At 68.6% G+C, this 12,672-nt stretch overlaps 1 protein-coding gene across 4 annotated transcripts in view; it reads right to left on the bottom strand.

Annotated features, from left to right (window-relative positions):
* Positions 1–3,329: 3,329 nt before the first annotated feature.
* Positions 3,330–12,672, bottom strand: part of DPP6 (dipeptidyl peptidase like 6) — a 216,754-nt gene continuing 207,411 nt past the window's right edge. For all 4 annotated transcript variants that reach the window (XM_055120728.1, XM_055120801.1, XM_055120575.1 and 1 more), the window contains exons 17-26: positions 11,794–11,841; positions 10,116–10,214; positions 8,777–8,846; positions 7,162–7,356; positions 5,160–5,214; positions 4,859–4,970; positions 4,602–4,660; positions 4,191–4,263; positions 4,034–4,107; positions 3,330–3,842 (exon numbers count right to left, since the gene is read on the bottom strand). In XM_055120728.1, the coding sequence (XP_054976703.1) occupies positions 3,696–3,842; positions 4,034–4,107; positions 4,191–4,263; positions 4,602–4,660; positions 4,859–4,970; positions 5,160–5,214; positions 7,162–7,356; positions 8,777–8,846; positions 10,116–10,214; positions 11,794–11,841 (932 nt within the window). In that variant the 3' untranslated portion in view covers positions 3,330–3,695. The remainder of the gene's footprint in view (positions 3,843–4,033; positions 4,108–4,190; positions 4,264–4,601; positions 4,661–4,858; positions 4,971–5,159; positions 5,215–7,161; positions 7,357–8,776; positions 8,847–10,115; positions 10,215–11,793; positions 11,842–12,672) is intronic.

Raw genomic sequence — 12,672 nt, 5'->3', positions numbered from 1 at the left:
CTCCTCGCCTCCCGCCAGGCCGGCCCCTGCTGGCTCCTGCAGACCTGCAGCCTGGGCCCAGCGCTGCCCTCTGCCGCCCCCTGCCGGCGGCTCAGAGAAACAAGACTGGAATCCCGCCCTGGGCTGCTCCCCCCACCCCCCTCCCGCCGGTGTGGGGCGTCCAAGAGCCCTGCTCTGGCGTCAGGGCATGGGGGGCCAGAGCTGGGGAGGAGACCGGGCGGAGAGGGACACACCGGCTTCCCAGGGGAGCTGAGGCCGTGCATCTGTCCGCGTCCCCGCGTGCACGTGTGGGCCCAGGTGCATGTGTGTCCAGGGAGCCCAGACATGGGGTGACTCAGGGCCAGTGACCCGGCAGCTGCCTGCCCCGGCCGGCCTGGCGCCTGCCTGCTGAACCCGCCCGGGTGACAAGCCTCCCTGACCGAGTCTGCTCTGGGGACACACACTGTCCCCTTCTTGCTCCTGCGCACAGCCGGGCACCCTCTGGGCCTGGTGAGGTTTCAGGCTCCGGCCCGGGGCCGAGGGCGCACTGCCGGGTCCAGAGCCAAGGGCCAGCAGGTGGCTGGCGTGGGGGGCCAGCGGGGGCTGGCGCCTCGGTGACCCGCATGCGGGTCCCCACACCTGGGTCCGCTCCCTGGGTCCCCTCCTCTGCCCCGCACCTGAGTCCCTTCACTTTCACGTGCCCCCCCACATACCTGGGCCCTCCCCTGCCCCCTGCCCCCCAGGCCCTCCCATGCCCCCTGCCCCGGGGCCCTCCCCTGCCCCCTGCCCCCCAGGCCCTCCCCTGCCCCCCGGGCCCTCCCCTGCCCCCTGCCCCCCAGGCCCTCCCCTGCCCCCCGGGCCCTCCCCTGCCCCCTGCCCCGCAGGCCCTCCCCTGCCCCCTGCCCCCGGGCCCTCCAACATACTCTCTTGGGGGGGGAGCAGGGCGCCGGAGGGGCTGGAGCTGTTCGGCAGGCCAGCCCGGCAGACGGCCAGGGGAGAGACATGCTGGCCTCCTGGGGCACGGGGCAGGAGACGCTGAGCTCAGGGCAGGCTCCATCCTAGGGCCTGGGTCTGGGGTCTCCTGTGCCCGCAGCTCTGTGGGAGACGCACTGGGGTGGCACCAAGGGCACAGGTGCTGGGCTGTCTCTAAAGAGCCAGGAACCTGGGCTGTGGCCCCGCAGCTTCCGGGCACTGTGCCCGGCAGCCCCTGCCTGCCCTGTCTTCCCCACTGGACGCCCCCCACCCCCCGGCTGAGCCCAGACGTGAGTCCCCTCCCCCGCCTCACAAGGGCTTCTCCATACCCACCCCCCCACCCCCGTACAGCGCGGCCCCGCCCCAGTGCGACCCTCATCCTCCATCTTCCCAACCACTCACCTGTCCCCGTCCCAACGTCCAATACCCCAAGCGGCCCCACCCACGCTGGCCACGCTGCTTCCTCCTGCTGGCCCCACGCCCAACAGCCCTCCTGTTCAGCCCCAGACACTGAAGGCTCCGCCCACACTGCTGGCCACGCCCACCTCCCCTGGGCGGCCTCGCCCCACCCACGATGGCCACGCCCACCCCACGCTGCTTTCTCCTGCTGGCCCCGCCCCCAACAGGCCTCCTGCTCAGCCCCAGACACGGAAGGCTCCGCCCACACTGCTGGCCACGCCCACCCCTGGGCGCCCCCGCCCCGCCCCACCCCAGGCCGGCTCCGCCCTCACTGCTGCCCATGCCCATCAGGCCCCGCCCACCGCTGGCCCAGCTGAGTCCCCGGCACAGAAGCGGGGCGTGGGGCCTGTGGTCTTCCTGCACCCCGGGGTCCGGGCTCCCCGCATCCGAGCCACAGGAAGCGGGGGGGCGGGGCTTTTTCTGCCGGCTCTGGGCTTTGCCTTGCGAGGGCCCGTGAGCAGCACCGGGCCGGGGTGCCAGCCACTGTCCAGTCGGACTCCAGGAGCCCTTTGACTCCGCCAGCTTTATGCAGTAGCCTGCTTTGGCCCCGGAGGCTGCGCACACGTGTGTGTGTGTGTGTGTGGTGTGCATGCCCGGTTCAGCCACGGGCGGGGTGCGCGTCATGTGTCGCGTGTCACATGTCACGTGCACTTAATTCCGCCGGGGGAGATGGTGCTCTTGGAGGGGCCCGCAGGAGAAGCAGCTCCGGGCTGTGCCGTGGGCCCCGCGCTCCCGGGCCACCACGCCCGTCGGACGCAGCAGCCTCGCCAGGGCCCGGAGAGCACCTGGGAAACTTCCAGAAAGCGCGCACCGCGGTGGGGAGGCACCGAGACGAGAGCAGCCCCGGTGGCCAAGAAATGCTTTATTCCCGGGTGCCTCGACCTCCACCTTCCTCGGACCGGGTGCCGCGGGCCCTGAGGGGAAGCCGCGAGAGGAAACGGCCAGCCTGCTCCTGGTGGTCAGCAGGGAGGGGCGCGTCCGAGGGGGCGCCCCCACACCCCACACAGCCCCGCAGCAGCTGTCCCCACGCCTCACCGCCCACACCGGACTCGCCAGCTCGCCACCCCAAGTCAAGGCCCAGATCGTCTGCTGACCCGTGTCAAGGGTCCGGCTGGAATTGACAGGTACTCGGATGGAATTGATTTGGTGGGTGACTGGACGGGACTGCCAGGTGGTTGGACTAGACTGACGTGATTGGGCGGGGCTGCCGGGTGATTGGACGAGACTGACGGGTGATTGGGCGGGGCTGCCGGGTGATTGGACGAGACTGACGGGTGATTGGGCGGGGCTGCCGGGTGATTGGACGAGACTGACGGGTGATTGGGCGGGGCTGCCGGGTGATTGGACGAGACTGACGGGTGATTGGGCGGGGCTGCCGGGTGATTGGACGAGACTCAGGTGATTGGGCGGGACTTCCAGGTGATTGGACGAGACTGACGGGTGATTGGGCGGGGCTGACGGGTGATTGGACGAGACTGACAGGTGATTGGGTTGGGCTGCTGGGTGATTGGACGACACTGACGGGTGATTGGGCGAGACTGACGGGTGATTGGGCGGGGCTGCCAGGTGATTGGACGAGGCTGACGGGTGATTGGACGAGACTGCCAGGTGATTGGACGAGACTGACGGGTGATTGGACGAGACTGACGGGTGATTGGGCGGGGCTGCCAGGTGATTGGACGAGACTGACGGGTGATTGGGCGGGGCTGACGATCATTGGCTGGGATCGGCGGGTGACCGTTTTGGCGCAGTGCAGCTTGGTGCCAGCATGCAGGCGGCCGCTGAGCCGGGCGCGGGGCAGCTGCGCAGGACGCACGTTTTCGGGCCGCACGACGGCAGAGTGGGCCCGACTGGGGGCGCTGGCCAGGGGCCTCCGCCGAGGCTGGCGCGGTGTCGGCGGCAGGGGCGGGGAGGCGCGGTCCGGGACAGAGGCTTTATTGAGATACTCTTAGTGACTAGCATTGCGCCCCGCGTGTTTCCGAGTCCGAGTCCGGGCCGGCGGGCACCCTGGGGGCGGCAGTTGGTGCCCCTCGCGGGCCTTTGTACAAACAAGCGGGGCCTACGGAGCGGACGGGAGAGGCCGGGCAGGACGACGGGGCACAGCAAAGCAACCGCAGGGCCGGGCCCGGGGGCAGGTAAAAACCATAGAAAAATACGAATCGATTCGGAAAGGCGGGCCGGGAGCACAGCGACGGGACGCGCGGCCCTGGCCCGGTGGGGGGCCGGGCTTGTGCTCTCGTGGGGCCGCGTGTCCGGCGCCCCGCCATGCCGAGGCCGTCCGGGACTCAGTCCTCCTCCTCGTCCTCCCTGGCGGCGGCCGCGGGGAGCCGCTCCTGCACCCGGAAGCACTCGGCGAAGAAGCCGAGCAGCGCGCGGAACAGGTGCTGCCGCAGCGCGCCGCCGTGCAGGTAATGGCTTTCGTCGGGGTAGATCTGCGGGGCCCCGGCGTCAGCGGCCGGCGGGGGGGGGGGGCCGAGACACGACCCCCGCCCGCGCCCCCTCCCGAGACGCGCCCTGGGGACCCGGCCCCGAGACACGCCCCCCGGACCCCGCCCCCGCCCGGAGACGCGCCCTGGGGACCCGGCCCCGAGACACGCCCCCCGCCCGGAGACGCGCCCCGTACCTGTAGGCTGTAGTTGGCCTTGGCCCTGATGAGCTGCGCGATCAGCTCCGCCGAGTGCTGGAAGTGGATCTTCTCTGGAGGCAGAGGGGGGTGGGCTCAGCGGGGGGGGGGGCGGCCCCACCCCTGCCAGGGCCAGGGGGCGGCCCCGGGCACTTACCGTCGGCCGTGGCGTGGATGATCAGGAACTTCTGCTCCCCCAGCGCGGACACCCGGTGCGACACCTTGGTCATCTGCAGGAGCCGCGGGCAGGGAGTGACCGCGGGGGCGGGGGCGTGGACACTCGCAGGAGCGACGCCCCCCCACCCCAGCTGCAGGCTGCCCCCTGGCCTTGGAACTGCAGTCCAGCCCCCAAGGCCCCCACCCAACCACATGGGGTCGCGCAAGGGGCCTCCCGCTTTCCCCCCCAGTAAGAGCTGCAGGACAGGCTGCCTGCCCACTGCCGGCGAGCCTGGACACGGTGGCCGGCAGCTCCAGAACCGAGGGCCGGGCCACAAGAGGGGGGAAGAGAGGACGGGGTGAAGGGAGAAGGGACGAGGGATGGGTGGGCGGGGAGGGGCTGGCCCCATACCTCGTAGGCGCGGTTGTCCAGGCCGTGGAGACCCAGGTACCGCTCGGAGAAGGCGGACGCTGCGGAGACAGAGAGGGTCCGAGTGCCCCGGGCGCCCTGAGAAGGGGTGGGGGCCCAGGAAGCAGGCCCGGGAGGTGGCAGGCGCTGCAGCAAGCCCCCGCGGGGGGGGGGGCGTCAGCAGCCCCTCCCTGGGCTGGACACAGCCCCCACCATTCGCAGGGGTGAGGGGTGGTGCGCCGCGGAGCCGCTGGCCTTACCGTAGAGCTTGAAGTCCGTGATGGGGGACAGGGCGGCCCCGCAGGCGAACACCTGGTCCTGGTTCTCGCCCCTCGCCGGGAGCACGTAGGTGCTCAGGTACCCCCCGTAGTCCTGCAGGGGGACGGGGCGGCTGGTCACTCCGGGCTCAGCGTCCCAGAGCTGAGGTCCGGCCCACGCGGGCCGCCCAGTGGTCCCCGGCCCGGGCACAGAGAGGGGCCCCGGGCAGCCTGCAGGTGCCAGCCAAGCGCAGGGCAGGCGCGCAGGGAGAGGGCGGGACACGGGCACGAGGGTCAGGCTCACCTTCCCGAACACGCCCACCCGCGTGGGGTCGATGTACTGCTCCCGCAGCATGGTCCTGCAAGGCCGAGGAGGAGCGTCTCAGCCCGGGGGGGCTCCGGGGGGGCTGCGCGTGACCGCTGTCTGGAAAGCTCGTGCGGGTGCCCAAGGTGCTCCTGGACGGTTCGAGCTTCACAGCAAGATGTAAAGACCCCCCCCCCCAGCAAAGCCCGCAGCGACCCCGCTGGCACCCTGCAGGTCATGCTGGGGGTTGGGGGCTTCCTCCCGGGCTCCCTTGCCTGCAGCTTCCCGGCCGCCGGGCCGTCTGCGGGGGAGGGCGGCTCAGGTCTTGGGGTGTCGCCCTGCCCCTGTCCCCGTTCCCGTGCCTGGTGCTTCCCGGCTTCCCCGAGGGACTGCGCTGGCAGTTCTGGCGTCCGACCCAGGTTTGGCTGCCCCGGGACCTCCCAGGGGCCCTGCCTGCGCACGCCCGTCTCCCCCGCACCCTAGCCTCCGCCCTGCTTCTGCCCTCCTGGGCACCCTTGGCGGGCGCCTTCCTCAGGCTGGAGGGGCCCCCGAGGCACCCCCTCCGCCTCCTGGTGCTGTCCCGGGGCTTCCTGGGGGGGATCCCTGGCCGCCCCTGCCGCCCCTCGTGATCCTGTCTGGTCCACCGCAGGACGGCTCCTGGCAACCATCGCAGGGACCCCCACGGCCCTGGGAATCTGGGGGCTCGCCCAGGGGCCTCCCCCCTCCTCCGGGATGAGGCGCCACCAGCGAGGCCCAGAGACAGATGGTCCGGCCTTCCAGAAACTTCCACTCGCGCAGACGGGGCAGGAGATGAGTGGCTCCACTCTCGGGGGGCAGGGCGGGCGCACCCGCCCCTGAGCAGGGACCCCCCAGCTAAGGCACCGACGGGAATCTGAGCAGCTCTGAACCAGGCAGGTAGAGGCTGACACCTCAGCGGAGCCCGGAGAGGAGTCGGCACAGGGGCTTCGGGACAAGGCCGAGGAGGAACAGAACCAGGCTGAGCCCCGAGGGGACAAGCTGGTCCCACAAGGTGCAGCGGGGTAGCAGCTCCGGCTGCCTCAGGGCAGGTGCCAGCTCCGCAGGAGGGTGTAGACGGACGAGAGTCTGGAGGAACACCGACCACCCGCTCCAGGGACAGCGGCCCGAGGAAGCTGGGCCAGAGGGACAGGACAGCGGAGGGTGCTGGCCCCACACAGGGCTTGCCTGGGTTCCCGGCGTCCCCTGGGGTCCCCGAGCCCGCCTGGAGGGATCCTGAACATTGCCGGGCGTGGCCCCAACATCAAAGACGGAAAAAAGGAAGAGGACGCAGGGGGAAGTAGGAAGGGGGGCAGCTGGGAGAGGAAGCAGGGTCCTCTGGGTGGGGGGGGCATCGAACATCCTGACGGACGCCAGCACCAGGAGACCCGCACAGCACTTTCCCGCCTTTGTCCTTAACTCGCGAGTGGAAGGAGCACAGGGCTGCATCGAGAAGTTTACATGGCTTCTGCCAGGCTCAAGACTTGGAGATGTGTGCACATATGTCCGTGCGTGCACAGTAACCCTCGCAGACATGCACATGCATGCTTGCATGTCCACGCATGCACAAGCGTCCATGCACTCACATCCCCGAGAATGCACATTCCTGCCAAGGGCTCCTGGCAGCCTGTGGCGCGTGTCCTCCTGCTCATCCCCCCCCCCCCCCGTGCTTTCTTCAGCCACGGGCCCCTGCGCCAGCCATGGCTGAGACTGGGGCCCCGCAAAGCCCCCTTCACAGAGCAGAGGTGCTGGCTGGGGGCTGGTCGCTGACGGTCACACGGGCATCACAGCGGTCAGTCTCGCCACGGCACTCGGGTCTACAGGGCCCAGACCCCACCCCCAGACCACCCTTGGATCCCTGTGGGTTTGCTGTTCTGGTCACCTGGCTGTCCAGCAGCCGCCCTGAGCCGCAGAGGCGGGGCAGGGGGACCCAGGGTGCCACCCCCTCCCGCTGTCCTGCCCCCGGCCCCCACGGCGAGGGGCTCACCGCACGGCCTCCATCTGGTCTCTCTCCTCCAGGAAGCCCAGCCTGCGCCTCACTTCGTGCAGGAGCTTGGTCCCCTGGAAGCCGCTGCCCCGGCCGTCACACTTGACCACCACGGCCCCGTGGCTGCTCACCAGCACCGTCTCCCACGTCACCTCGAACTTCTCGGCCACGCTCTGGCTCCCGGGGGTGCCGTCCCTGCCAACGGAGGAGCCCCTGACCCCTGTGCTGTGCCCACGCCAGGCAGCCAGCGGGGATGGTCCCCCCTGAGTGACCGCCGCCTCCACCATCCCAGCCTCCACCACTGTGGCCCGTGGGCTGTGTGCCAGCGACGCCCTGTGACAGGGTTCTGCACTCTGGGCACACGAGAGGCGGGTGCTGGATGCTAGTGTCATACGTGTGCAGTGTTGTGGGATAGTGTCGTGTGTGCACAGCATGCATTGTGTGCAAATGTTGTGAGTCAGTGTCATGGAAGTGTCATGCAGTGTCATGTGACATGCAGTGTCATGTAACATGTGTGCAGCATAATGTGATAGTGTTACGTGTGCAGTGTTCTAGGATAGTGTCATGTATGTGCAGCATTGTGGGCAGCACTATGTGGTAATGTCATACATGTGCAATGTATTTTGCATGGTCTCGTATGCAGTGGCATGTGATGTCATACGTATGCAGTGTCATATGATAGTGTTTGTACGGTGCCATGTTATTGTATCACTGTGAAAGGGTGTAATTGTGTCACATGTATAATTGTGTCACAGGCAGGGTGTGATGTCACACGTGGGGTGCTTTCATATATGTCACGTGTAACATGAATATAGTATTACATCTGACCTTGTGACATGCGATAGGGTCACATGTGACGGTGTAATAGCACATGTGAGAAGGCACATGTTGCAAGTGATGTCTTGTAAACGTGTGGTGTATCACGTGTGGTGTCATGGAACAAATGTGGTCACGTGTGTCACATCCATGTGTGTCCTATGTGAGATGTCACATAAACATGTGAGACTAGTAATATGTGATCTCACGTGTGTGATGTCACAAGTGTGGCGTGCCACATAAGTCACAAGTGTCATGTGCTGTCTCTGATGTTATGCAGCATATGTGGTCTCACATGTGAGCTGGTGTGTGGTGCTGTCACTGAGATGCTGCGTGTGCGTCTGTGTGTGCTGGGCCTGGTTCTAGACACTCTTGCCATGGGCCCACGATGTCCCGAGTTCCCCTGGTAACTGGCATCATCATGTACCAAGGGGGTGACCCTGCAGACTGCTCTGAGCGGCTCTGCAGTTCCCTGATCAGGACCAGGGGACCTGCACTGAGCTCCTGGGGGGGAGGGGTTCAGTGAGGGGATCACCGGGCGGGGGCAGTGCTGGCCCTGGTGTTCCCCACACGGGCACTAGAGACCGGACTGGACGTGGCCAGTGAGCCTTGTGGTCGCTGGGAGCCGCCTCCCTCATGCTGGCTGGGACTGACACACACGGTGCTAGGACAAGGACGCGCTGACCCCGCTCTGGGGGCAGGGGAGGGGGTGGAGGGGTCACAGGCCGTGGAGGCGGCCGCCCTGCACGCGTGTCTGCCCCCAGTAGCCCCCCCCTCCCCCGAGCGCAGGGACACTCACACCACCAGGAGCAGGGGGTAGTGGGCCGTGTCGCTGAAGGTGGCCGGCTTGACGATCTGCAGGGGCAGGCCTGTGGACGGGGCACAGGGGGCGTGAGGCCGGAGGGAGCACGGGGTGGCGGGCGGGCGGGCGGGGTGGCTGCCCCGCTGCCATCTGAGCCCTGCACCCTCGGAGCCTCTGCGGGGCCAGGCGGGCAGACGGGGAGGGTGAGGCCCAGGGTGCGGCCCCTGTCCTGCACACGGTGCCTCGGTGCCCCCTTCAGGACGCCATGGCCTGCCCACGTCAGAGCCGCCACCCAGACCAGCAGCGATGGGCGTGCCTTCCCCACTGCTGACACGGCGTGCACGCGGCCCCTAGGAGTGCGGACGGCTCGCAGTGGGGCGGGCCCTTCCCGCTGCTAGTCCAGAGGCGACCCCCCACCCCCGCCCAGCCGCCTCCGTGGGCGGGTGCTGGGAAGCTGCCGGAGGACAGAGGACTTGGGGTGGCCGCTGCAGGACACGGGGACAGTCGAACCCAGCTGTGGTGGGGGCCCAGGCGGGGCGCCCGGGGAGGGGTCTGTAAGGCCCAGCAGGGGCCTCCTCACCCGGGGCTCAAAGCTTCAGCAGCCTGCTCCCAGCCTCCCCGTCTCGGCTCTCCTGGAGCTGGGGCCCTGACTCCCCTCCCTCAGCGGGACGAGACATCCCGCACCCACTGCTGCCCGGGGCTTCTCCCCGCCTCTCGTCCCTGCCACACACCCCTCCCGCCCCCCACCTGTGTATCTGCCAGAGTCCCTCCCTCCACCTCTCCATCAGCCCATTCATCTGTCCATCCATGAGTCCATCCTCCACCTACCCGTCCATCCACCTATCCAAAAACTCTTCATCTAAGATCCTTGGACTGTCTTTGACACAAACAGGAGAGCACTAACATGGGAGTCCTGTTCCCGTGAGGCCACAGGTCTGGCTCTGTGGGTGATGGACAGACTCCGAGTGGAGCTGGCCTAGCCAGGGTCACCTCTCCTGCCCGGGCTCTGCACCAGAATCCCTGGGAGCGTCCACACGGCTCTCTGAGGGCCCCGGAGCAGCACCAGCCTCTGAGGACCCTGCCCACCCAGGGTGTCCTCTGCACGCGGGGGGCTGGCCGGCTGCCCTTACCTGCCGGAGGGTGGGGGTGCCCAGAGTTCTCTGGCCTCAGGACGCCCCGAGTGCCTGCGGGCAGCCTGCCAGAGCCAGAGACGGGAGCAGGCCCGGCCCCCCGAGTCGGGGCCTTGCTCCCCACCTCCACCGGGCCCCGAGCGTGGGGTGGGTGCAGAGGGCGGCTCCCGGCACTGGCTCCGAGGGGCCGGCCTCTGGGCACTCACTGTAGTCGTCCACCTCGATCTTCCCGTAGTCCACCCTGGGCATCTGCCGCTCGCTGACCGCCCTCTGCACGTGCTCGTTGGTCTCCAGGTCGAACAGCTCTGCAAGGACGACACGACCGGCGTGGGCCCTCCCACGCACGCGGCCCCGCGGCTTCCTGTCGGCCCCGCACGCACGGGCCGGCACGGGGGTGGGGTGAGGGGTGGAGACCGACGCTTCTCCCTGCCCGAGCACTGTGGCCGGCTCCCAGCTGTGAGAAGGTTCAGAACCACGACTGGAGGGCCAGTGCCGCGGGGAGGCGCCGCCCTGGGGTCCCCGGTACAGGGTCGTCCCCCAGCCCCGCCAGGAGTGGACGCCGAGCTCGGGGCAGAAGCCTGAGCACCGCCCGGTGCGGCCCCGAACAACACCAGGCCTAGCGGCACCCTCACCTCAGGAAGGGCCAGGCTAGAGGACCAGGAAAGCGAGGGCACGCGCGCGCGCGCGCGCGCGTGTGTGTGTGTGTGTGTGTGTGTGTGTGTCTGCGGGAGCAGGGCTGCAGATGGGACGCGCGTCGCTTCTGCCCCTGTGTGCCGTGCGCACGGCAGGCCCCGGAGACGTCCAGGAAGGGCTGGAAGCTGCCGCTCGCCTGAACAGCCCCCGCCTGCCCCCCGAAATCCCACCCTGCACAGGCGCCAGAGCGAGAGGATTAGATTTAGTTAAATATTAGATCCCTCATTTAATGACTGCCCACACAGCCGCCCTTATCAGCGGGGCTGCCTGGCGCGGGGCGGGGGCGGCCTTAAGCCACTTATTTGTTCCCGTAATTGCATCCAAAGAGGGCAGGCGCCGGGGGACCGGGGAGATGGGCAAGGCGCCCCCGGGGCCCGCGGCCGGCAGCAAGTGGCCACTCCTTAATTAAAAGTGAGCCGAGAATATTGGTGGAATTAGCGGTTATCACATGTGGACGCAGGGAGGTCGGAGGCATGTCGGGGTCGGCTTCCCGGGGGTCCCGGGGGTCCCGCGGTGCACGTTTCCCCAGTCACGTGGCCGGTGGCCCGGGGGCTCCAGGCTTGGGGCGGGGCATGGCCAGGAGCAGGTTTGGGGAACGAAGAGGCTTCCTGGGGGAGCAGACGGAGCCTCCCCGCGGGCCAGCCCCTGGGAAGGGGCCGGGACACCCCTCCTGCAGGCGCCACACTGACGGCCCTGAGCGTGGCCGGGACCGCTGCCCTGCGGCGGGACACGGGCCGCCCTCAGGAGCCCCGGCACGGCTTGGGCCTGGCACACTGCCTGGCCTCCGTCACCGGCCACGTCTCTGGCACTGCCGGCACCGGTCAGTGCCCCGTGGCCACGCTGGACAGGCGTCCTCGGCCGCAGGCTCGCCCTGGGAGTGGGCCAGGTGTGGACAGGCAGGACGGGTCGGTTCTGCGGGGCCGAGGGCCGAGTGGGAGCTGTGGGCGCTGCCCTTCGGCCAGCGCTGACCCCCGGTACCCACGGGGCCCCATGGGCTTGGTCGTGACGCCCCAACCAGACATGCCTCAGGGTGGCGGGCCCTGGCGGGCGGGTGGCACTGGACAGGCGGCACTGGACAGGCAGCACCGGACAGGCTGGCCCCCAGCTCCCCCTCGCCTGCCCCGTGAGCCGTGAGGCTGGGCGTGGCGGGGGACACGCCTCCAGCCTGGCCTCCAGCGGCCCAGCACTTACTTCTGTTGTCCGCGGTGCTGTGCACGGTCACCATGGGGACACCAGGGCCTGGGGAAGGGAGAGAGGAGGAGAGCGTCAGTGCCCCAGTCGTGCTGCCAGCAGGAGAAGGGGTGTGTGTGTGGGACAGTGTCGGAGCGTGTGTGGGGACAATGTTGGGGCGTGTGCGGGGACAGTGTAGGAGTGTGTGCGGGGACAGGGTCGGAGCGTGTGAGGGACAGTGTCGGAGTGTGTGTGGGGGACAGTGTCGGAGCGTGTGGGGGACAGTGTCGGAGCGTGTGAGGGACAGTGTCGGGGCGTGTGGGGACAGTGTCGGAGCGTGTGGGGGACAGTGTCGGAGCGTGTGGGGGACAGTGTCGGAGCGTGTGTGTGGGACAGTGTCGGAGCGTGTGAGGGACAGTGTCGGGGCGTGTGGGGGACAGTGTCGGAGCGTGTGGGGACAGTGTCTGAGCGTGTGTGGGGGACAGTGTAGGAGCATGTGGGGGGACAGTGTCGGAGCGTGTGGGGGACAGTGTCGGAGCGTGTGAGGGACAGTGTCTGAGCGTGTGTGGGGGACAGTGTAGGAGCGTGTGGGGGGACAGTGTCTGAGCGTGTGTGGGGGACAGTGTCGGAGCGTGTGGGGACAGTGTCTGAGCGTGTGTGGGGGACAGTGTAGGAGCATGTGGGGGGACAGTGTCGGAGCGTGTGGGGGACAGTGTCGGAGCGTGTGAGGGGGACAGTGTAGGAGCGTGTGGGGGGACAGTGTCTGAGCGTGTGTGGGGGACAGTGTAGGAGCATGTGGGGGGATAGTGTCGGAGCGTGTGTGTCGGAGCGTGTGGGACGCTGCTGGATGTGTGCGGTATGTCATGGTGGCGCATCAGGACCCCGTATCAACATGTGACC

This window comes from Sorex araneus, chromosome 1, assembly GCF_027595985.1.
Source record: "Sorex araneus isolate mSorAra2 chromosome 1, mSorAra2.pri, whole genome shotgun sequence".
Lineage (NCBI taxonomy): Eukaryota > Metazoa > Chordata > Mammalia > Eulipotyphla > Soricidae > Sorex > Sorex araneus.
Note: the sequence above shows the minus strand (reverse complement) of the source record. Positions and strands in the feature narration are given on the sequence as shown.